Consider the following 25502-nt stretch of genomic DNA (forward strand, 5'->3'; position numbering starts at 1 on the left):
CATCTGTATGTCGAATTGATTTTAAGGTCTTTGCTTCCTTTTGGTTATTTTGTGTCTGTTTTGGGTGTTTTTCTGGTTGCGTTGCACGTTTTGCTTTTTGTGCGTTGAGCTTCGTGTTTGCAGCCATGAGAAAGTGCATCATGACTCCAGGACATGTGGGATAAATGTGTGCGTTGCTGCTGAATCACGGTAAATGAGCTCAGAGGGTTAATGTCCGTTCTACAGTTGACTCACTCGTTTGTTTTGATGCTTTAACTTAAAATCACCACAATGTGACAGCACAGAGGTTTTTTCTGTGTCTGATGCTCAGCTGGAAACTGATGCAAAGTAAACGAGCGCATTCACATTTTAGGTCTGTGCTCATGTTGTTGGCAGTAAATAAGATGAATTGCTCATAATATTTTGGTTGTGTTCCATTTGGATTCTGTTTCCTTTTGGTGATTTTGGTTAAAATGTAGCTTTATCTCTTATTTTGTCTTTTTTTTTTTTTTTTTCAGACACTGGAAAGTGAAACAGCCTAAAAACGAAGATTATTCTGTTTATTTTTACATTTCCTCTGCAGAACTTCCTCACTGCAGGTCGTTCTGACACTTTACTGCCCAGAGGTCAAATGTTCTGCTTCCTGTTTTCTGACTTACTGCATATCTCTGACGGAAATTTCACAAACTTCCCACATAAGGCTCAGTCCCAGAACCAACCTGTTACTTTTAGCCGTTGTAACAAATTTTGAGAGTCTTTCTCTTGAATCATTGTCGAAACAGGTGACGTGGATCCATGTAAATCTCTGGGTCGTACATTACAGAATATTGTTCATTTACACAAAGTGTGATTTAAGAGCTGAATCTGAGGGATTTTGATTCTGGGCCGTAAAAAGAAACGTAGTTTGATTTGAAGGGAAGAGTCGTAGTGTAGATCACAATGATCGGACCAGATCCATGGCCGTAGCTGCACTGCGTCAAATGATATTTGCATAAAGTTGGTTCTTTCTAGACTTTTTCCAGTAGTGAATCTGGGGAGGGGGGAGTAGTCTGTTAAGCACGACGGGGGCTGAGGGCTGCAAAGTTTATTCTGTCCGTGTGAGCAGCCTGTAGATGTGATGTCTAAAACTGAACCCTGATGGAATTTCCTGCAACAAAAGAGACTTTAATGCTCCAAAAGTGATCAATAATAAACCCAGAGGTAAACGTTTTCTCCTCTAGAGCTAAATATGCACGTCAGGCCTGGATTAAATGATCGCTCTCTGCTGCTGCGACATCTAATCAGTCACAAGATGACATGAGGAAATATTAGAGATGTTTGTGCTTCATTTTCTGGGCAGACAGCCAGTGATCTTTAAACCAAAGTGTTCAGGTTTCAGGCTGATTCATCCCCCAGAGGACGAGTGACCGTCTCTCACCTCTTTAATCTGTCTGACTCATCAGGACCGACTGGGAGAAATTATCTGGTCTGTCAGCAGATGTGCTCACGTCTCTCACTGTGCAGTAAAATCAAAAACAGCGGGACAGAAAAATGGACAAGAGAGACAGACGGGAGGAAGGGAAGAGGAAGAATAATGAGAGGAGAAAGACAAATCTCACTTTTCAGTCTAATAGCTAATGTTAAAACTTAAGCAAAAGTTCCTGACAACTAAAAAAACAATGAGAATAAAAGAAAGGTCAGAGAAACAGGAGGCCAGAGGATAAAACGGAGGAATAAGAGAAAGAAATGACACAGAAAATAAAAGAACAGAAATAATATGAAAGTAAACGTTAAGAGAAACGACGAGAAAACCCTCAGTGTTACATCGTGAAACGGACAAAAAGTTGCAACGCAGAAACAACGAAAACGGCCAAAAAATACAAAATGTTTCTATCTAGACACAAAGGTGAAAAAAAAAAGAGGAACGTAACATAGAACGTGTTGAATTTAGAGTTTGACATGTGAAATGTTTAATACGAGCTGGTCCAGGTCAACTTGTCCTTGAAGAATAAGGACAAGAGGAAGTGAGAGCAGGACAAACTGCTCCTCACACAGAAAACACGCTTGTGCTGTTTTAACAAGGTTTGGTCCTACGTTCCTGAATCGGCCTGACAGCGTCTCCTGACCCATCTTCTCATGTCCCTTTTGAGACTTAAGACACAAAATGCTCACAAAGATTGTCCCAATGATCTAACACTGTCAAAGAATACAAACTTTAGAGACTTGTCTTTAATACATAATGACACAGATTGTGTTATAGAGCAGAAATCGAATCAGAAATAATTAAAGCTGTGAGATAAAGGAAGTGGAGTAAATTCACTTCTTTTCCCTGAATTACGTTTCTTAAAATTGCCTATATATATTAAAATATATATATTTGCATTCCAACTCAAAAACTGGTCTTTATACATGATTTCATTTGACAGATTTAAATGATTGATCCATCCGTCACGGTGCTTCTGAAATTCTCTGAGACGCAGACAAAGGTAAACTTTCACTGTTCTTCACTGGGATTTGGGTGAAATGACCCCTTAATGTTGTCGTCACGCCTCCTCTCGTAGACACAAATCCGAGCAAAAAATCCAATTTACATCTCGTTGACTAGAAACAAACAACAGAGTTCAAAGGTCAGAGAGCAAACCAGGGAGCCCGGGTGTCGTCCCTTTTTGTCTAAACCCCTCAGAGGTTTGGTCCAGGACGAGAAGAGAGCAGCAAAACAAACGGCTCCTCGCTGCCTCAGGAGATCAAGTCAATACCCAGCAGCGAGCCGCCGCTGCCACAGCCCGCAAACAATTACAGCCTCGACGGGCAGCTTGTAGCGAGGCAGCCCTGTTATTATCCTGCTGGGATTAGAACCCCCCCCCCCCAAACATACTGCCAGGCCCAATTGATAAAAAATGTAGCTTAGAGATGAAGACGGGCTCCAACCAACATGCTACAGACGGAGCAACAAACACACAAATTACATGATTTCTTTTGTAGCTGTAAAAAGGTTTGTGAAACGTTTATTCTGACACACGAGCAGTTTTTAAAGCTGGATTTAGCTGATTGAACTTAACATCAGTTATAAGGAAGCAGGACACCATCAGGTACATGAACCACATTGTCTTAAACACAAAGGTCAAAGGTCACGAGCTTCTAGAAACATTATTGTGACCCTGGATGGAACGAAGAGAGAAGAAAATGTTGCAGGAAATGAAAGATTAAGCTTTTTTTTTGAACACTTGGAAGATAAAATACTATACAAATGGTAATTTTGACAAATGTGGGGAAAATTTACAGGCGTAAGAGAAGCTGCAAAGGATGTGATGGTTTTACAGAACTGCCCAGCAAGTAACATCATGGGAGACGTGCTGAGAGCGACAGAGCAGCAGCCAGTTCGCTGGTTTCTGCTCTTTCTCCACCACAGATGGAGCCGACATGCTTTCATACGGAGGAAACGTCACCCAGTGCAAACGTGTGGCTCAATACACAAATGTAGTGGACTAACCAGTATTTCCATCTGAACTGTATTGCAGGTAAAGTGTAAAGTAGTGTGAAGAGTATAGTACCTCCAGTACTGACTTAAACGCAGTAACTGAACTCTTAGTACTTAGCCACTTTCCAACAATGCAATTTCTTAAAGTTGCTGTTAAAGGTTTTTCCCACTAGATGGCGCCACTGTCTGAGAAAACAAAGAGCCGTGCAGTTACAGGCTGCGCGCACACACAAACACACACGCACACACACACACACCTCACTCTAATAACTTAACCAAATTCTAACCATAATCCACAAGGTCTTAACCCTTTGAACAAAATGTCGTCACTTCACCAAAAGGTTTAAACTCAGTTAGGAACTTAATGTATTTTTTGGCTCTAACTGGGTAACAAACAAATGCAAACGCACACACACTGTTAAAAATGTGTTGCTGTGACGTAACCCCCCCCCCACCACCTCTTTTATCACATTAGTGATGCTGACGGGCGGAGCTGGCTCTGCCTGGCCAGACTTCCCCCACTGAAATCTATGGTTATGATGTTTTATGTATGCTGTGCCCTTATTATGCCATCTCCCAGCGGGATCAGAGAAACCGATCTCGCTCCCAAATTCAAGTCAGAGCGCCGCTTTAATACTGGGCTGAGATGAATTTGCACCGCTGACGCAGGACGGAGACACTGCACACAGGAAAACAGCCACAACCTCAGGGATTTTCATTCTCTAACAACCTCCATGACTGTAACTAATGCACCTGAAGCTGGGGAAACACAGAAGAGGAAATGTTGGAGGTTTGTCACAGACAGACGGGGCGTAGTGAGCACAGCTGCTGAAGAGACAGAAAAGTGAATGAAGGTGATTCAGGCTCTGCTGGGGGACATTTGTTCTCATGTCAGGTCATTAACACGTCGTTTTAGTGTCTGCTGCTTTTAATAACACAGGGTCCAAAGTCCTCTTTGGTTTCAGGTTAAACTTGTCACACTGGATGTTTGTCACCTCAAACACTGGGTCGAGACACAAATGTTCCTCCTAAAAGCTCCGTTGGCCATGATTCCAGCCGCTTCTTACTCACTTCAGACCTCTGTACAGAGATTCAGATAAAGACTGGATCAGTGAGACTGGATGATGGCTTTTCTTATCAATATTGGACACAGACTGAGGCCTATAGCAAAGTAATACAGTAACAGATTACTTTTAAGAAGTACAAGTAACTACCCAACTTACTCAATCACACCTGTCACCTATCAAATCCTCCTCTAAGAAAGGTGGATGATGGATTTGGGGTTTGATTCCCTTTTTAGGGAAACTTAACAGTGTCAAAACATGACCTTGGTCCTGTAAGTGAGCTAGTTAGCTGCTAGCTTAGCTGAGCCCTTATCGTAACACTAACATAAACCTCAGTCCTCTGGGACACACCAAGCTGACTTTTGGCTGTCGGCCTCCGCCGGCCTTGTCTTTGCTTTGTGTCCTGCACTGTTGGGACTAGTTGGCGGCTTCTTGGCCAATGGGGCCTTGGTCGATACCTGGCCCCCATGAGAGACACACTCCAGTGGCTGTGGAGCTTAGTGAATTATTGCACGGGAAGAAACCACAGTGTTGTCACAAAACCCAGTCCTGGTTTTGTGACTTGTTATCAGGTCGTCCACTGTCTCTCCCCTCACAAACGTGCAGTGCTACATGCTCGTGTTCCAGAGCCACTTGTAGGCCCACGTTACGGTGGCGTAGCCTATAGTTCCTTTAATGTCGGCTTGGTGTATCAGGGCCTGTAACCAGGCTTTAACCGGCCGTCATCCTTCTGCTGTGTCTCACACAGGACTGTCTGTTTAGTGTCTATCCAGGACTTAAATGTTCTGAGATTTGAAACTGTGCAGGGACCCAGCTATCGTGTGTGTGTGTGTGTGTGTGTGTGTGTGTGTGTGTGTGTGTGTGTGTGTTGTGCTGCTGCAGCGCTGCATCGCCTCAGGGAAACATCTGTGTTAATATGCAGCAGCAGAGAGAGGGAGACGGTTTGTTTCAGATTCAGCTGACGTCAGCAGCAGGAGGAAAAGACCAAGTCCCCCACGTTTGTTTTCTCCTTTTATCCCGGCACACAGTGAACACCCCACAGGATACGATGGAGTGTGTTTGCACCGCAGCTTCCTTTCTCATTCTCCATCAACGAATAACAAAAACAATATTTAGGAGTAATATCTGACACAGAATATTTCTTTCCAGCAGATATTTTACTCTGCACGGTGTGTTTACACAGTATTTGCTCACTTCTTTCCAGACTAAAACTGGGTGCATCTCTCTTCATAATCCAACATCAGCGTCTTATGAGAAAGTCCATCCATCCTGACGTCCTCGTCTAACTCTGTCTCCTGAACATTACATTTCTCTGCTGCTGAACTTGTAATTATGTTATTGTCTATAGAGACCAGAGTAAAATCTTCTGATTTCTGGATCACATTCAAACTGAAAGTTTGCACAGCGTGTACAGAGGGTGAAACAACGTCTCCTCCATTTATGAGCTGGTTCTTTACGCTGGAGAAGCTTTAGGACTTGACAGTCTGGATAGTAGTTTTCTGAATTACTAGCCATTCAACATCTTTGCTGGTAACCTACACTTTGTACTGTCCTTGAATGCACCTCATCTACTAGAGGAAGCAGATCTGCAGCTTCTGAAAGAATCGGATTCTACGTTGGTGTTTAATGTAAAGCACAAAGGAAAATGATCCAGAGAAATATTCAAAGAGCTATTAAATTAGCATCTGTCACACAACATTTGGCTTGAGACACAAAATCATATATGTTATTTATCGATAACGGAATTATTGCGACAGGCCTGCCTCCAGGTTTCGTTCCACCTTTTATGGACCCTCTCCATGTCCGGGCGTCTTCTTTACAGTGTCCTGAATGCAAGTAGTATTGTATGGACCAATGAGCAAACAGCGTGTCCAGGCAGTGCTCATGGGAGCATCATAGTGTCTCACTGCAATTATTTCAGATGGCGTTTGATACTACAATGAAAGAAAATGCACACAGAACATATCCAGGAAAATTAGCGGGTGTTGAGTTCAAGCCCTGAGTAAGAGCATCTTTATTAATGTCACTAATTTGTCAGCACTTTGTCAGAACATTATCATTAAGCTGCTTTGAAGAGTAGAACATCGCAAAGTGCTTCACAATTAGAAAGAAATAAAACCAACATAAAAACAAAAGATTAAAAACAGAAAAAAAGCATTAAATACTAAAACTAGACAAACACATCAAAGTAAATGGCTTTTTAGATGCTTTTGAAAGGCATCCACAGTGTCCACTGATCTCCCTGGAGAGTTCCAGAGCTGAGGGGCTACAACAACAAAAGCCTGAAGGACTGACCTTTGACCTTTACAAGAAAAACACTATCCATTAGACAGCAATAAGAAGAAAAAGAAGAAGGAGCTTTCATCCCAATCTCTAACCTCTCGGGGGTCCATCCTGTCCAGGTCTCCAGTCTGTCTTAGGGTCAACACAGAGAGACAAACACAGACAGACAACCATTCACACAGGCAGCAGTTCACCTGACATACATGTGTTTGGACTGTGAGAGGAAACTGGAGAACATGCAAACAGCACATACACAGAGGCCTCGGCTGGATGGTGGATTCAAACCAGGGACCTACTAGCTATGATGGAGCGGGATCTACTCCACCACCGTGCTGCCCTAATGTAAAATATCATAAAGCATCCACTAAATCATCATCATCACTCAGACCCAATTTAATAACATAATAATAATCAGAGGTTTCCCTGCTTAGTTAGGAATTTCCCAGAAATAAAAAATCCTGATGATAATTGAATAATAAAGTTCACAGGCTGTGAGAAGTTCCCATAGGTGCGTAACGAACTTACCAGGCACAGGTCCAGGAGCCTAAGAAGTCAGGACGCCCACGGCCCAGAGCCTGTGAAGCTACACTTCAGGCTTCTTATTTCAAAGAGCCAAAGCATCATGAACAATTTCGATCTAAAACGCTCCAATAATTACCACAAATGGCCCATAACTAAAGCCCAAAATGACCAAACATAGACACAAAAACCAAACCATACTAAGAAAAAATGTCTTGAAAAAACAAACACAAAATGAGGCAAAACAGACTCAAAAGCTCGAAAAGTAACGGGTGGAGGCCCAGGGCCCGAGTTTCTCATAATATGTTTCCTTTTCTTTTCCTGCGCGTCTCAACTTTGAGCAAATGCTTTTTCAAAAACGCAAAATCCTCTCGGATTCAACATTTGATGTTTTTTTTTTTTTTATTTATTTACAATGAAAAGCAGGTTTCAGATTTTTGGCAAATAATTATATTAATTTTATTCCCATTTAACACTTAACCGTAATAACAAATAGTATAAATACGTGGATTGGTTCAGATGCAGCTTTATGAAGCAGAGGAGCTTTTACCTTCATCCGGTTAAATTCAGTGTTAACTCAAACATATGTCTGTGTCTGTCAAACTATTTCCAACAAATCAGTGATGAATATAAACATACAGACAGAAATGATGAGGCTGAACCTGGAAGAGGGAGGAGAAGGAGGCCGAGGAGGCAGAGGAGGAGCTTTCTCTCTCTCTCTCTCTCTCTCTCTCTCTGTCTCTCTCTCTCTCTCTGCCTCTTTTCTTTTTTCTCTCCAGACGCGTAAAACCGAGCGTAGAGCGCAGAGCAGGAGCCCGAGACGAGGAGCAGCGCGCGCACAGGACACGAACAGCAAGAATAAAAGGAAGAGAGGAAGAAGGAGGAGGAGGAGGACCCAGAGGGTGTTGGATGTAGACGTTTTGCGGGTGTTTGTGCGGGGAATGTGCGGCTCCTGCTCAGCTGCTGTCCAACTTTGTGAATCTCTGCTCTCATGCTGAGAGGAGGACGCAGAGGATGGGAGTAACCTGGTCCTCCAAATGCCTCGCACTCTTTCTAGCTCTACACATAGGTGAGTGGAAAACCGACAAAACACATCTAACGAACGAAGCAGCCACTGAATTGTTTCAAACTATTTTTCTCCTTTTGATGTCGCCGTTTGGTTCAGAATCATAACTGTAGCTGCGGAAATGAAAAGGCATTTGGTTTTGCATTCAGCGTGATTTTCGGTTTTTGATTTTAACATTGTGCACTTTGAGGCATCAAAGTGTTTTATAGTTTCTTATTAATAATTACAACTCATAAAGCAGCAACGAATTTTAAATATTTTTGTCTTATTTCTAATTTAGCGCCATAAAAAAGGACAGAAAAACGCCAAGTTTGTGTTTGAATCTCGCGTTAAGCGTGTTCCGTTTTTACATTTGCTCAGTTAAATTCGTTTTTGTTGGTAACTGGACGTTTTTTATGATATTTCGTGGGACTGTCCGCTGTCTGCTGTTGGTCGTAATGGAGAACTGGAGACATGTGAGCAGCTCGTTTTAACGGGGCTCCGCTTCACGTTCGGAGTGTGTGTGCGTGACACGAGTGCGTGCATGTGTGTGCATGTGTGTGTATGCGTGCTAACAAGGGGAATGCCCCCCACCCCCCCCAAACACACACACTTCCTCTCCTCCTCCTCCTCCTCCTCCACACTCCCTCTTTGCACCTCACTTGTCCCAAACTGAAGACATTTCCATTTTTTCCAGATGCAAAACTGATTTTTTTAAAATATTTGTTCAGATTTTTAAAATGAGTGTAAACATTTTTGTTGTATCTGTGAGATTTTACGGATGTGTGTGTTTCAATCTGCTCTGTTAGAGAATCTACAGACGTAGGAAAAGGCCCGTTTGATTTTCTGAATCCCTCCTTTACCTCAAAATAAAAAATATGAGGAATTACGTGTTGGAAATGTTCAGAAGCGGAGGTTTTCCACGTCTGCCGCTTCTGCAGGACTCGTGCTTCCCGCCGCAGTGTGCGGGGCTGGAGGGAGGCGGCAGCGCCGTCACACCCGCGCTGTCCGGAAATAAAACCCGGAGGAGGAAAATTAATAACAAATTTATATTTATTCTCATCTTCTGCAGAAACAGTTTGTGCTCTGCTGCTCAGATAAAAACGCACGGAAACGAAAAGATAGTAAAATGGTGAAAATCGCTCTGTTATCTCTTTAATTTTCAGTGCTTGTGCGCGTAAAGCGGCCGCGCATCCGCCTGATGCACGATGGAAACAAAACCTGCTCGATTTAAGCAAATGTTTTATGATAAAAAAATCGTGTTCATATATGTGTCTCTGAGAAGCCCGGACGGGCTCAGTGTCAGTGGCAGCACATCCCGGATCCGTCTAATATCTGAAGGTAACCAAAGCAAAAAGCTGCACATGCCCGAGATAAAACAAGAGAAATATGGAGATGATTTTTCTGCTGTTGCATTGCATAACGACGCTGTGGAGGAGGGTTCTGCCGTGTGTGTGTGTGTGTGTGTGTGTGTGTGTGTTGCTGCTGCTCCTGGCAGAGAGAAATGCTAAATTATTCAGGACGCAGAATCCTCCTCGATGCTATTGTTAGAGAGACAGGTTTGAAACTGTCGGTCCGAAGGCTGCAGGAAGCGGAGCCGAGTCCGGTCATGTTGGAAATAGGAAAAATAGATGCAGCATTAGATGAAAAATTAAGATAAATGTGTGTTGGTGGATGTTTTTGGACCAGAAGGAGCCGAACAAAACGAAACAAGGGAAAACAGCTGCTGAATTACTTCACACACATTAATTATTGCACGGAGGGAAATCCAATAAAATCTATTCATTGTGCTGCAATCCCCCCGCCCCCCCTGCAGAGTGGGGTTCGTTTCATTTTGGGGTATAAATCTTCAGACCAGTTTTTTTGTCTCGATACTTTCTTTTCCTCGCTGCATCTGATTGGCTGCTGCAGCACAGTTCACACCTATTCAAACACAATTTTTTTTTCCCAAATGTTGAATGTTTATGCAACGAAAATTAATTTACTGCGCACATGTCTCCAAGCACGTGCTATTAGGGCGTTTTTTCTGTTTTGTTAGTGTCGTTTATACCAGGTTGTATTTTCAATGAGGGTTTAAAAAGGAGTTTAAGGTGTTTTTTGCTTTTTTTTTTACGTGTGAAAAACGGCCCAGTGTGCATGAGGTGGGTGTGTCCGCTGAGTGGAAGCCACAGCACGCTGCTTCTGGCATCGATGCACTGCAGGCAACAGTGTGTGTGTGCGCGCGTGCGTGCGTGTGTGTGTGTAGGTGGGGTGAATGAGTGCGAGCGTGTGCTTGATGGGAGGCGTGAACGAAGATGCTCTGCGCGTCCCCGTTCGTGCGCGTGTGATGGGACTGTCCTGGTTTCACTCCAGCAACAAGAAATTTGTAATAATGAGAATAAAAATGTAGAGTTTCTTTAAAAAAAAGGGGGCTAATATTGAAAAGACGCAAAAAATTAGAACCAAGCGCAAAATAAGATTAAAAAAATGGTTTGAGAATCGAGAATAGAAGCACAGACACGGTAATAAACTAAAGGCGATTTAATTCCGCAGCTGTGAACGCAAGAAAAAAAAGGAGAATCAAGAGAAGAACAAGAGAATTTTCCCCACGTGGAGGAAAAAGTCCATCTGAGCGAAGTCAGTGTAAAATGAAATGTTTGAATTCTGTCGTGAGTTCAAGTTCAGTTTTATTTAACAATAAACTTTATTAACAAAAAATTCATGTTTTAACAAATAAGATCCAAGTATGAAAATGTTGCCCAAAAATCGTTGGAAACGAATGAAATGCAGAGGTTTTGGGGGATAAGTGGGGGTGAGGGTGAGAGGGGGGGGGTCACTTCATTCATACATGTTGTCAACGTCGTTCGGAGCCTAACAAGTACAAAACGAATCAAAGGGATGAGAAGAGAAAAGCGCGAGAAACGGAGCAGTTAGTTTGAGATGATGTAATGATAGAGAGACACCGGGAGACAATGGCGGGAGAGAGAGCGCGAGGGAGGGAGGGACAGAGGGAGGGAGGGGTGAGGATGGAGTCTCATTAACCCACACAGGATTACAGCGCATCTATAAATATGTTAGAGAAATGCTGCCGTTAAATAAGTCAACAACACAATTTTAATTTAGCAGAATTAACCCTTAAATTCACATTAAAGCCTAAACTACAAAATAAATACACAAATCAATAATTCACATTACTTGATCACTGTATTGGTGCCAGTGCTTAAAGTGAAGCTGATTAAAATAATAAACTGTATCAGTATTTGTTTTAACCAATGACAATAAACGATGACTTGTTGTACGTTTGGTATTAATCTAAATCTGTCAGATTGATGCAGTAGAGGAACAAGTAGAATATTCCTCATATGCTGCAGAGCAAAAGAATTTTAAAGTTGAAACTATGTTAAAATTGAACAGTAATTGACAAAAAATACTTTAATATTTTCCCTAACAATGAATTTAAACCGTTTAATTTAAACACATCAAACTGGGCCAAGATAAAACTTTGGCTTCTTTTAAATATTAATTCACATCATTAAATGACAGTTTTTTTCCACATTTTACTTGTTAAATTTTTTAAATATAAATTTTCAAAGTACTAGATTTTTGCTTTTAAGTACATCGCTGCTAACACTCAGTCAACTTATACATTTCGGGCACCGTTTACTTCCTGATGGTCTTTCGTTCAGCCAGCGTCTGTTTGTGTTGTAGCCACGCCCACAGCGATGACGTCACACAGGTAACCATGACAAGATAAACTCATTGGTGACAAGTAAAAGGTGAAATTAGTCTGCACTGTACTGCACAGTACTAACTCATTGTTAGGCTGCAGTATTTAATATTTTACTTTTTACTACCCAACATGTAACTGACACATTAAGTCACATGACAGTAGATTCTCATTACAGGACATGATAATGTTTTAAATGAAATATTATGTCATAAAGAAAACTCCACCTGCTACTGCTATCAGATAGCATCAAATAGTAAAGTATGTGGTACTTACAGAGTACTTTGATGCTAATACTTGCTACATTCTTCTCTACAATTATTCAAACGCAGCTTTTTGTTGTAGCGTCTCAGTGGGATTGAAACCCAGAGGATTCAGGTTCTTACTTGGAAGTTTGAGCTGAGAAAAACGGATTTTTAAAAGTCTTTAGTCTTACGTTTGGGTTTGTGTGTGTTCGTGCAGGTGCTTTAAACGCGTCTGGGACTGTGGACATTTTAATCTGAGTATTACTGCGCTCCAAGCTGTTTAAAGCCTCAACTTTCAACTACGGGTTTTATGGAGTTGAATAAATTCCCCCTCGTGCTGCTCTCACTGCTGTGTGTCGTCCTACATGTCACGCTGTGTTAGTCCACAGTTTGATGGTGCGGAACCGGAGCAGACTTGTTATTATCCAAACTAATCAATCAGCCTGATCCCCTGCTTAACGAACCACACACACAAACACACGCACACACACTGAGTTAAGTGGGGTTGTGTAAAGGGGCGTGTGTGTACTGCTGTGTGTGTGTGTGTGTGAGAGCAGCTGAGGGGATGGTGGAGGCGTATCAGACCTGGCAACCCATGGAGGGTTTTACAGCTGAATTTTGTCTCTGTTAAAATGAATTAGGAAGGTGATAACACAGTCTGATTAGATACACACACACACACACACACACATTTAGGCAGGAGTGATTCTTTGTAAAGTGTCTACAGGATGTTTAGTCTACGTTATATATTCTTAGTGTTTTAGCCCCAATTAAGCTTCAGTTTAGCCCAGTTTCCCTGAGTTTATGCCTAAATTGGGACTAAATAAAGTTAAAGAAATGAATGTGGTGCCTTTCACACTTGTGAGGAAACAGTGAGTACTATGGGACTAATACTGGAATAACTAGTGCATCCAAATTGCACTTAGTTGCAGTTTTGAAATGAACTTGCAGTTGTAGCGACTACAGCTACAATCTAACGTGGAAACACACCTAACAAAGTTCATGATAATGTATTTAATACACACACTGTAATACACTCAATGCACCAAAGCCACCACAAATTTGCAGTGTTTTTCTTACCTAATGTATAGTTTAGTAGTTTTTGCTACATATTATTACCATGAAAGGTATCGTCAGGTTAGCATCAACAGAAAATGTTCAGTGTCACAGTGAGATGTTTGAGGGCCGACATCAAAGAACGAGCAGTACTGTTACGTTCCGCTGGCTTTAAACACATCGCAAAGATCACAGCCAGCAGCCAACTAGCATGCACATTTTGAAAGACCAAGGTTTTCTGATTTCACACCACGCTCAGCTTATGGATCATAGTGGTCTCTCTCACTGTTTGGGCAGATGCTGATTCAAAACGCTGAATCGTGACAACGGTGTGAGACCCCTGACAGTGGCCTAATTAGCTGAAGAAATATTCACTTTTGTCGATGACTAACTTATTTTTGTTTCAAACTCTGTGTAATTAGCCACAAAGAGCCCTACAGCCGTGCAGCTCTCAGTGAATGTGGAACATAGTGAAAGAAAAAGTTAAAACTAAACAAATGAATTGTGTTAAAATAAAGATGAGCTTCTGTAGAAACTGGGGAGGGTTGCGTCAGGAAGGGCATCAACATGCAGACAATGATCCACTGTGGTGACCCTGGACTCACGGGATAAGACGAAAGGACAAGAAAAAAAAAGTGAGGTTCTGTTTGTCCCACAGGAAAACAGATGTAATGACTAAAGGATGATGCGTCTAATCAGTTTATTCCAATCTTCTCTCTTTTTTCCTCTTCCTCCTCCTCTCCCACTGCTTTGTTACCTTCCTCTTCCTCCTCCTTCCTGCTTTAGTCTCTGTGTTGCAGACGGTGCTGGTCAGCGCTGGTCAATGTGACCTGGTGTTTAAGGGTTTCTCGGAGTGTCTGCTTAAGCTGGGGGAGAACATGGCCAACTATCCCCAGGACATGGATGACAGGGAGAACCTGCACACAATCTGCACGTATGTGTCCCACAACACAACATCAGCAAAAACACAATGAAACTGTATCACAACTGGGCCATTAAGAGGAGACACTGAAGCATGTCCAGCATGTCTTTTCCCAGTATATAGTCGTTTCCCCCTTGACCACAACCTTCAAATCCAAGCAAGTTCTGCTGCTACAAAAACAAGATGGGATTTAATTTATGGTTGGACTCAAACAGGGCCCCCATTGTTCCCCGGGACCCCTATATGTCCATGTCTACACATGAATCCAGTACAACACCCACAGGGTCCATAATAAAGCATTAGCTGCAGAATGTTGAAGGTGGTTCTTCACAGGTTTTTGATCTTCTGTCCACCCCGTGTGCTAACATAGTTAATTTGAGCATTTCCCCATTTTTCCCTTTTAGTGTATATAGTATAAAAGGTACAAACATATAAAATCATACAGACGAGCAGATTTACTGCTCAAATTCTTCAAATCCTAATAATATTTCTCCATAGATTAGTCCAACTAAATAATGGTTTCCATTTTTCTTCCCAAAACACATAAAAAGATCCAATGCAGACTCAGTTTTACAAATAAACCCTGAGCACTGCTTCTGTGTCTTTGTGGGACTTTTTTCCCCTGAACTTGTCTTTTCAGGCAGAGGACACCACAATGCTTGGGGGCATTGCAATTTGTCTTTAATGTTACAGCAAATGGTTGCATACATATCCGACCATTATCCCACAGGGAAATTAATTTAAAATGTATAAGCAGTGTAGAAAAAACACAGTATGGAGGCATATGCAGGTTAAAGGTCCCTGAAAGCTCCTCTCCAGGACCCTCAGCTCATCTTTGAGCTCTACTTGCTTCACTTTAGCTGTGCCTCTCACCATGCTACACACTGTGCCACATTGTCCAGCAGTAACTATAGAGTCCAGAGACTAAAAGAGATAAAGACATAAATGTCACCGATGCTTAATTATTAAAGCAAATTCCTGCTTTTATGCCTAATAGCTCTGGTTTTGCTGCAGAAGCTTCCTTGACTCTTGATCCAAAGGAGAAAATAATATGAGTGATTTACTGCACAGCCCGAGGGGGAAACTGACGGGATGGGGGTGTAGTAGAAGGGTGTGCATATGTGCAAGGCAGGGGTCTTGGTAGCCAGCTGACACCCACCTAACCCCCACCTTCCCCTCATCCCACCATCCCAACTGGGTGGGCACCAGATGGCACACTGCAGCAAGGAGCCCCCAGCCCTGCATCCACACATACACACTCATGATTTTTTAATACGGTGACAGCTCCATCACAGCGGTGTTGAGGCGTTTCAGGAGGGGCGTGTTAATACGCCTCCACACACACACACACACACGTTAATTACTCAGAGATGTAGCATCGACACGGCTCAGTTCAGAAGGTCAACATCAATAAGAGCAGATTGGAAGATTGGATTAGATACGCTGTGAGTGTGTGTGTGAGTGTGTGTGTGAGTGTGAGTGTGTGTGTGTGAGTGTGTGTGTGTGAGTGTGTGTGTGAGTGTGAGTGTGTGTGTGTGTGTGTGTGACTGTGTGTCTGTGTGTGTGCGAGTGTGTGTGTGAGTGTGAGTGTGTGTGTGTGTGTGAGTGTGTGTGTGTGTGTGTGAGCGTGTGTGTGTGTGTGTGTGTGTGAGTGTGAGTGTGAGTGTGTGTGTGTGTGTGTGTGTGTGTGTGTGTGCAGCACGCGTCACCGAGCAGACTGGTGTCTTCTTTACATTAACTGGGAGGCACAAAATGTGGACAGATGAGAGGAGGAGATTGAAAAAAGCAGTGAGGAAGTGGAAAAGGGGCAGAAGGACATGAAGAAGCAGAACAATGAAGGATGAGAGAGGCAGTAAAAATATAATACAGGTTGTTAGAAAACATTATTCACAGAAACCTTTAATAAAAGCCGAGAACACTTGAAAGTACTTCACACGTGCCAACAGCCCCAGTTTTGGGTCAAGTGTAGCTGAACGACTCCTCCCTGTTACTGAACATCCCTGTTTGTAGCCTCTGGAGCAGCTTTAATTTGTTTAACCAGATAAAATGGCTTCGTGCCCGACAGTGTAGCAATGTGCTCACAGGCTCCTCCACACTTTTAGTTTTGTTGTGCTGAATTGAAAAAGTTTGCCGCCTGTGTCTTCGCGAGCTTCTCCCTCCTCATGTTTGCTTTTGATGCCAGACTCCGGGACGACTTCCACTGTTGGCTCTGCCTCCTGAGTAGATGATGCTTTCGCTTTAAAAGCAGCCTCCCACTGAAGTCGTAAGCTTGTGGTGTTAATGCTTGCTGTGTTTTCTCCTGCCAGTTACTGGGATAACTTCCACTCCTGTGCCACGTCGGCGCTGGCCGACTGCCAGGAGGGAGCGACGGACCTCTGGGAGAAACTGAAAAAAGAGTCCCGCAACCTGGATTTCCGTGGGAGTTTGTTTGAACTATGTGGCGGCGGCAACGGGGCCCCCGGATCTGCCGACGCCAGGGCCCTCGCCTTGGTCCTAACCACACTGCCCACCATACTGACTTGGCTGGCATTTTAACAGAAAGGAGGAAAACAAAAACACAAAGTGAAAAGAAGAAAAAAAGGAAAAGCCCAACGGAAGAAAAAAGAAAATAGAATATATACTGAAAATATATCTTCAAGGACTGAGCTTGAATTCATCACCAGAAAATTACACCCCAAATGGATTTTATCGTGACATCACCGTCCGGCGGCCCGGTTTGTCTTTCTGGGACAGCGCTCATCCAATCACACGCTGACCTGACCCGGAGGTCGATAACATAAAAAATTCAACACGTCATTGAGCTGAAATGATGACAATGATAACAATTTGATGGATCCTTGCCTGCTTACAATTGTGGAATTACACAGTATTAAAGTCACCCATGAATTATTGATGTGTAGTAGCCTAGAAAGCACCGTGTGGCTGCTGGGTGCCGACACACTATCGGGCTACGCGTTCGCGTTCCCGTTTAGCCTGAGGCACAGGTTCATGTGTAAAGCAAGGCTGAGCTTAACTCCACCGAATCAATAACCCGAGCTGAGGCCGGTCGCCTCGTTTTCATCATTGACTCCTTTTCTTTTTTACGACGCCAAGTTGAGGCTGTTGAACCCGGTCGTTTGATGGGCTGAGTGCTCGATGGTGATGTAATATTTGTAGTTTTATCGGCTGTTTTTCGTGCTCTGGCCACAGTCACACCAGCTACTTGCACCCACTTTAAATTATTTCGACATTTAGCGGTGAATTTGAGGCCCACACGAAGCGCAGCTCTGCAGGGACTGCAGTCTGCTTGCTGCCCTGCTAGCTAACGCTCCTGCCATGATTTCTGGTGTGACTGTAGCCTCTTTTCGCCCCCCACCAAGCTCTGAGGTGCAGGGATGTAGTCCACAGTGTAAAGCCTGCTTTTCATTAAAGAACCATTTACACTGATGTTAACTTGCATGAAGTCAGTTCAGACTCTCAAAACCTTTCAGGGAATGAGCACAAAATCCAAAATGTTGATGCTGGAAAATGGAAGAGCAGCGAGGAAGCAGAAATGAGCATCCGGACAACAGTTGATCAGATTCTCGGCCTAAAATATTTGAATGAATTACATTAGCTAAAGAGTCATTTTAGCAGCCGAAAGAACTTGACTTGGTTTAGTTCAGCTAACTCAACATAGGCCACTTTATAATAGTTAGAATAACAAAGCAACAACTTAAGCATGAAGTTTAAACAGCTTTTAGTTTAGCTAACATTTTACTTGAGCCGCTAAACCACATGAAGACTAGTCAATTTCCTCAGTTTAGTACAAACTGATTATTGAAATCTTAACTCTAGTTCAGTAGGTAAAACAGTTGATGGTTAGTTAAACATTTGGCGACAAACAATTACAAACCGACTCATGTTAGCTAATGTTTGAACGTGGCGGCTAAACCCGACCGGCTTAGCTTAGCTAACAGTTCAGTTTTGCAGACAGTTTAAAGTTATGGATTAGGAACCAAACCACATCAGTAAAAACAGCCCTTCAGCAAAGACGTTTCGGTCCAAGCTAAGTTAATAAAATCTTTAATTACACATTTCTGCTGGGTTGTGCTTATTTCCTGAAACCCCCCCGAGAAGAACAAAACACTCACACTGTAAATGGGTCTTGGACACGTGGACGCTCGTGAGGACAAACCCTGACGATCCTCCACATCCCTGCTCAGCAGAAGCACGCGTTAGGAATGAATGAATCTGTGAGCAAATTGAAAGGAAGGAATATGTTTTACGACAAGCCGACAGCAATATGAAGACATGACTTTATGGCCAGTGTAGCTAAAAAAAAAGAAAAAAGAAAAAAGAAAAACACTTTGGTTAAAGAGGAAACGACTGTTGCCATTAAGCACAATCCCTGTTTTCATACGCCATGATTCATACTAGACGACCGTAGAGGTGATATATTTTAGGTCTGTATGTTAGATTATAAAGCTGAGTCCCGACAGTACAGTAGCATCATAAACTACAGAAATACATAAAATTGGAGGAGGTGTTTTTTTTCCTTTGCTGAGCACAGATGACGTTTCCACTGCCTTCTGACAAAAACCATGTGTACTTCTGTTTGTTTGTTGGTTTGTTGGTTTGTTGGTTTGTCTCTCTGTTGATTTCTGGGGATGTTGCATTACAAAAAGAGTTTAAAAATAGATTTATTCCAAAAATTATCTAACAAGAGAATATGTATAGCAAAAGGATTTTGAGAAAATAAAAAAAAAGCTCTATTATATATGATCTATCCCAGACAGTTTTAACACACGATTGATACTTTACAGATTATAGGCCTACTGAGATATAAAAAAATAACAGACTGCTAAAATGATAAAGAGTAATAAATAAATCGACTATGTTTGAAAAGAAGCGTGTGCTGTCATTTCAATCAGGGGCTTCAGACTGTGGTTTTGTTCCTGTTGGGTTTGGTGGAGCATTGAAGATGATGGACTCATGCACACGTGCACACACACACACACACACACACACACACGGGTTTGGAGTGTATTCATTATTAATGAGGGCGAGTCCCTGAGCTGCTGCACATCTCTGCACTCAGTTTATATTGATCGAGAAGAAGAGGTGGAGATGTCAAAGATGTTTGTTGGGAATAATATGAATATTTGCCAAGACCTTTAAAACATCACCCAAATCTTTAGTGAAGATAAAATGATTCAAACCGGTGTAACTTTAATGAATTCCAATGCAAATGTTGACACGATTTTTGTGTTTCGCATTAAATTGAGGAGATTCATGGCTGAATTTCCTGGGATTAACACGTAACACGCAAGAATCGTGTTATATTTTATACAGCAAGATGATTGTGCTTCTGCAACGTTTGGCCTGTTTGATGGTATTTTAATGACTTGGATATTATAAACATGAAATCAAACCTCTTCATGCGAGAGGAGGAAAGTTAAACCAGAAGTTCACTATAGTGCTCGAGTGAATATTTACCGGCCTGATAAAGTCTTCAACAAGGTGAATCCAAGTTGATTATTTGTAGGATGGAGAAGTTTGTGCTTCTGCAGAAAGACTTTTGTTGGTTTCATGGCATTTTGATGACTTTGCCATTTGCATAACCCTCCTCTAAAGATGGAAACAGAGGGAATTTCCATGCTGCAGACGACACAGTCAGGCTGAAGGTGGAGGTGGATACTGGGATTGATAATACGTACAAATCTCTCTAACTGTGTGACAAACACATGCAGTTTGCTTCTGGACAATTCCACTGCAAGGTTAATTTAGCTTTCTATGTCTTTTATCTAAATAAAAGATCCCATAATCCATCTGAAAGGAGGAAACACGATTTTCATTTTCAGTATGAAACTGTGAATATTAATGGGATGTGAAATCAGAAGGAAACTGGGGAGTTTGTGATGCTCAAGGTTGGGGTTAGTCTCACAGGCTGGTAATGACTTCAGCTTCTCCATAATCCTAGATCTTGTTTTTATGCTGGAAGAAGAATTATTAAAGCAAAAACACCAAAGCGGTGAATTAATGGACACCGTGGGGCTGAATAATAAGAAAGTCGTCTAATTAAAAAACGGTTCTGTTACAGTTTAATCTGCTTTTAAGGTTTAAAGGTGAAGACATTTATTTCAGTAATGCAGGAGAAAACAGGATCTAAAACAGGGTCTTCCTGTATTTAGAAGACACACAAAGTGGACATGGTGAGGAGCTAACATGGAGGACAAGCTGCTTCCATCTGGAATGTGTCTTTTTATCACGTGACTATAGAGAAATTTAGGCTGATTTCATTGTGACTTTATGTTTTATGACATTTTAATGAGCCAATATCTGCAGGCGTCTTAAGCCTTCTTCAAAAATAAAATAAAAGAAATAAAAAAATAAAAACAGGGGTGAAGATGGACATTATGGTGATCAGAAGAAAAACGAGTGAAATGTTTCTGTATTTCTTATTTACGTTGCTCGTACACACGCAGGCTCGCGCCTCATTAATTATGGAACCAGATCCTGTTTCCAGCTGCAGGAGATGCAGGGGGACAAAACCAGTCGGAGGGTCTGAGGGGGGAAGAGCAGAGCTTCGGGGCCTCTGTGGTTCCCTGACTTTTAGAGGATTTGTGTGACTCCTATAAGCATTTAACGCCATCAACCAAATTCATGTTTTAGCGCAGCAGGAAGCAGAATTTTTAAACCAAATCCAGGCAAAAAAAAGGGAAGTGGACGTTTAGGGACATTTTTACGTGATTTTATTGTTGGTTTAATGTTTTAAAAACTGATTCGTAATAAATAACTTTATTTTTTTGATTTATTATAATACAGGAATTTATTTAGCGTCTCTATAATATTGCCAGAATATTTCGGAGCCTGTTTCTGTTTTTTAAAGCCTCTTGTTCCTTTAAGTTATTATCGTTTTCTGCTTTTGCTTTCAGTAGCAGCATGTTCAGAATAATGTCTGTGCGATTTCGTTAAGGTTTAATGAAGCTCCTGCACGTTTCCATCCGAGCCGCCGTTTGCGTGCGGCGCGCTCCCGAGGGGCAACGCATGTTTCTGCATTAATATGGATGTGAAGTGAAGTGATGGAGGAAAAAAAGGGACTGATGTCTGATGTGTCCGGACCAGGAGACTCTGTCCAGGACAATTAAAAACGAGGAACAACGCGTTTTTCCATTTCTCCGCACGGAGGCCTGAAGGAAAACCCGCGAGATTTATGTGATGTTGGACATAAACAGCAGCCTTCTTAAAATATATTTTACAAAGACACGTGTAAATCTATTAGATGAACATATGTCGAACCTATACAGTGTGTAGAGTTAATTTTAGGTTCATACGTCAGCAACAAACTCATCATCCTCATTATCTGCCATTAATAGTGTTTGTACAGCAACATGTAAAGACATATTCATTTAGATTTAAACAGATTTTTTTATTATAAATTGCAAATATTATTTCAGTTATTGTGAGTGTGAATATTTTACCCGTTAAAAATAACAAATACAGAAAAACAGAAAAATAAAAACAGAAAAATGAAGAAAATCGTATTTTGTATTGAAACACTAAAAATAATTATATTCATCGTTGGGCTGCTCGTTACTTTTTTCCTATCATCTTTCCAAATACGCAAAAACCAACAGAATTAAGAAGTTATGAATCTATAACGCGACTAACGTGAAACGCAATTAGGAATGAAGTCACTTCGTCAGTTTCCGTAATAAGATCAAACATTGTGCAGAGGAGACGGAGTGTTTCCTGGAAACAAAAATCAAGCAATTATCGCCTGTGGGAAGAAACAAGAGCAGGCGACGTTTCAGGCGAGCTGCTCATTAAAGATGCATGAAGGGAAACCCGCGAGATGCAGGAATTCCCGCGGGATTTAGGGGCTCAGCATACATCACTAAAATAAGAAAATGCATTGAAAGAACATTTGTTCCTCTGATATTACGAGTCAGAGTCAGATTAGACTTAAATTATTGATTGGTTCAGAGGGGTTCAAACTGAGGGGCGAGGACCCGCAGGAGTCCTCCAGGAAGAAATCCAGTCAGGGTCAAGACTTTGTTTTCATTTTCCTGCGTGAGCTACACATCCACCCACTGCCTCATTTCACAGAAACGGGAGCTGGTTCACATCAGGTCGAATCGCTGTCGTGCTGCTATGAATCAGCGCCTCTAGAGTTGGAGCAGCAGTGTTAACCCTAAATGAAAACAAACTTCTTTTTTTCTTAAATGATATTAACGGGAAATATTCTGCATAAACAACCAGTCTAAAAGCAAAAAATGAATCAATTCAGCCTATTTTTCCCTCCGAGCAGCCGCTGGAAGCCTGTGATTGTAAAAGTTTGAACAGCCATTAGATTCTAGTGTGATTTCATGTTTTCTGTTCTTATCCGCTCATTCATATTTTCATACGTATCATTATTAGGCAGCACGATGCAGCGTCATCATCAGGAACCACGGATGAAATAAACCTAATGGGCTCCTGGTAGGGGGAAGGTGGCCCACTACCTACTGAGCAGCCCACCAGTTCGTAAAGGCTCACAAAGCTACACACAAACATTTCAAGCTGGATCATTTTCAACTGGATCAGTCCTTTGATTTTAAAGGGAAACATTTCTAATTACAACCGTGATAAAACACGATTCATGACCGTTTTAAGTCCTGATGTAACTAAACACAGAACAGAATTCAAAGCGCTCAAATTTAATACAAAACATCTACTAAAGATTAAACTGATGAAGTGGATGTGGAATAAAAAGAGGTGATTCAGATGAGCGACACTGCACCAGTTAAAATGCATCACTGGATTCCTGCGGTGCACACAGTGCGTGTGTGTGTGTGTGTGTGTGTGTGTGTGTGTGTGTTAGTGGGGGGTGTAAGACAGAAAATGTGCCAAAACCCCAGAGAAGTGTCACTCACATTGTTCCTATTCACACATGTGATGAAGCTGCAGCCACGTCCTCCTCACTCTGTGCTTTTCCTGTTTCTGTGAACTAAAAATATCTCAGATACACAACCATTAAGAAAAGAAAAGGTAGGTGCTAAAGTCATAAGCAGGTACTATCTTGGTATCAGGAAGCTGAAAGCACACGAGAAGCACTGTGGTAGTTTGTGTGTAATAACATGAATGAGAGCTGAAAGGCAAAAATACAAAGTCAGATTATGAGTCTGTTATTACTGAAGTTTCAGCTCAAAGGGAAAATTTGTGTTCATTCTAAAACTTCACAACCACACTGTTCATTGACAGGAACTTCATCACATACCAGAGGTCTGGTATGAGATGCTGTAATAAAACTTGAATAGCTTTACACTGACTCTACAGTCACTGTGATTAAGATGAAAAATGTTCTAATGTCAGTGGAGAAACTAGTCCAGCAGCAGTTTCTGATCCAGGTTTGGGAAAAGCCACACAGGAACCTCTGAACACGCACACATTTAATCTGTGAAATCCAGAACAGGCTGACCTAAAATCCAGCCGTCTTTGGGAATTCAGCTCCCGGTGCAAACGGAGAGGATGTAGGCCTCCGTTCCCTCCGGACGAGTGACCCGACTCCAAAGCAGTAAAAAGTGAGAATCAGCAGGGACTGGAATCGAGGTTGTGAGCGGTGTTTGTCACAGAGAGGAGGCTCAAAGTGAGTTTACTGATGTGTAAATGGGTCACGGGGTCTTATTTTGAGGGGACAGGCTACGTCTCATCTGCAGGACACTTTGTCACAGCAGCTGTGAGCATGGGAGGCCCCCAGGGCCCCCAGTCCTCCGACCGGGGGCCCAGACTGAAAGAGACACAGAACATTTCTGCTGCTCTGTGCACATTTTAGTCAGTAGTCGTGTTTTAGTCGTGTTATCAGTCTAATTTGCTCGTCATCTATCATTAATTTTTTATTATAGGTTTGTTTTTAGTCTCTTTATTTTTTCACCGTTTGTCGTCATTTTGTCTGATTTGATCATTTGTGACTTTTTTAAACCTTTCAGCTGTTTGGTGTGTTGGTGGGTGTTTTTGGTTGGTACCTGCTTCTTCTCCTGATCATTTTTCATCACTTTGCCATGAATGTGTTTTATAAAATTGGACCGATTTGTGTCTATTTCACATCATCACGGGTCTGACTCAGTGATCCACCTGTGCATCCAGAGAAAACTCTTCACACACTCAGTGCAGGTTGGTTTATCTTTATGACCTAAGCTGAGTGACACAAAAAGGGCAACTTATATACTGGCAGGTCAAAGCAGGCTGAGCAAACTACTACTGAACATTCCTACATGTTTTTATATAGAACAGCAACAAAAATAATGTAACAATTAAAGCTGTAAATGAACTATAACACTATATTTCCTCCTCCCTGCATTCAACAGGGCACCTGGTTCAGTCCAGGCCTGGTAGAAGCTATTTAGGGCTGATGAGCCTCAGTCCAGTCTTTTTCCTGGATGACCAACATCCCCGAACCAGCAGAACAGTAACTTAAGAAAAATAGTTTAAGTTAAATAAAACTACTTTAAGCATTGACGGCACCAAATTAATCAATTGTGCAGGTTGATTAACAAATTGTATATGAAAAAACATAAAGCAAATACTTAAATGTGCTGCTTTCTGGTAATTTTTTGAAAACTTTTAAATGTAATGTTAAACATACTGAGGCCCGGAGCGAAACGTTTCCAATGGGAAACAGTTTTCAGTGGGAACATCCACTAATGAAGAACTTCAGTGTTAATCAGTCACATCCTGACACCACCTGGAGTCACCATCACATAAATACAGTCAGTCACTTTTTTATCCGGCACTTGGGGTTTTTCCTTCCTGAATTTTGAGTTTGGTTTATTTTTGGACGTCGTGCTGCAGGAGCCAGCGCTCACCCTGCCAGCACCCTGCAGAACTGGGTCATTACCAAATATATTAGTGCTGCATCCGTCCTGCAGCGGTGTGGAGGCAGCACGCTGCAAACACATCGACTGACTGTGAGGGGGAAACCGTCTCATCCTCGCACGAACCACACGTGCCTGTCAGATGCCCTATTGATAGCAGCGAGGAGAGGAAAAAAATAAACTGGTGAAGAAGCGGAGACGGAGGCGACGTCCAAGAGACGAGCGCGGGGAGCGAGAGCGAGTTGGCAGCGTCGCTCCCCACAGAAAACTGATCATTTTTCCCAAAGGTTCAGTTTGATTCATGCTGTGGCTTCGCTGTGAAGCAGGTTAAACACAGGAGGCTGCTGCCTCCATGAAAGGCCTGAACACACTGAGCGACTACCACTGATTATTAATGAGATTCACACGTGAC

At 42.1% G+C, this 25502-nt stretch overlaps 1 protein-coding gene across 1 annotated transcript; it reads left to right on the plus strand.

The window, feature by feature from the left end:
• Nucleotides 1–8079: 8079 nt before the first annotated feature.
• Nucleotides 8080–19145, plus strand: nrn1a (neuritin 1a). Its single transcript, XM_067485447.1, has 3 exons — nucleotides 8080–8371; nucleotides 14141–14288; nucleotides 16583–19145. Exons 1-3 carry the CDS (start codon nucleotides 8317–8319, stop codon nucleotides 16809–16811), a joined length of 432 nt encoding a protein of 143 aa, XP_067341548.1. The 5' UTR covers nucleotides 8080–8316; the 3' UTR covers nucleotides 16812–19145.
• Nucleotides 19146–25502: the final 6357 nt, after the last annotated feature.

Source organism: Channa argus, chromosome 19 (assembly GCF_033026475.1).
Source record: "Channa argus isolate prfri chromosome 19, Channa argus male v1.0, whole genome shotgun sequence".
Classification (NCBI taxonomy): Eukaryota; Metazoa; Chordata; class Actinopteri; order Anabantiformes; family Channidae; genus Channa; species Channa argus.

Coding starts and splice junctions, on each gene's coding strand:
- nrn1a (XM_067485447.1), top strand. CDS start 8,317: ATGGGAGTAACCTGGTCCTCCAAATGCCTCGCACTCTTTCTAGCTCTA. Junction 8,372..14,140: donor CTTTCTAGCTCTACACATAG/GTGAGTGGAAAA, acceptor TTCCTGCTTTAG/TCTCTGTGTTGCAGACGGTG. Junction 14,289..16,582: donor AACCTGCACACAATCTGCAC/GTATGTGTCCCA, acceptor TTCTCCTGCCAG/TTACTGGGATAACTTCCACT.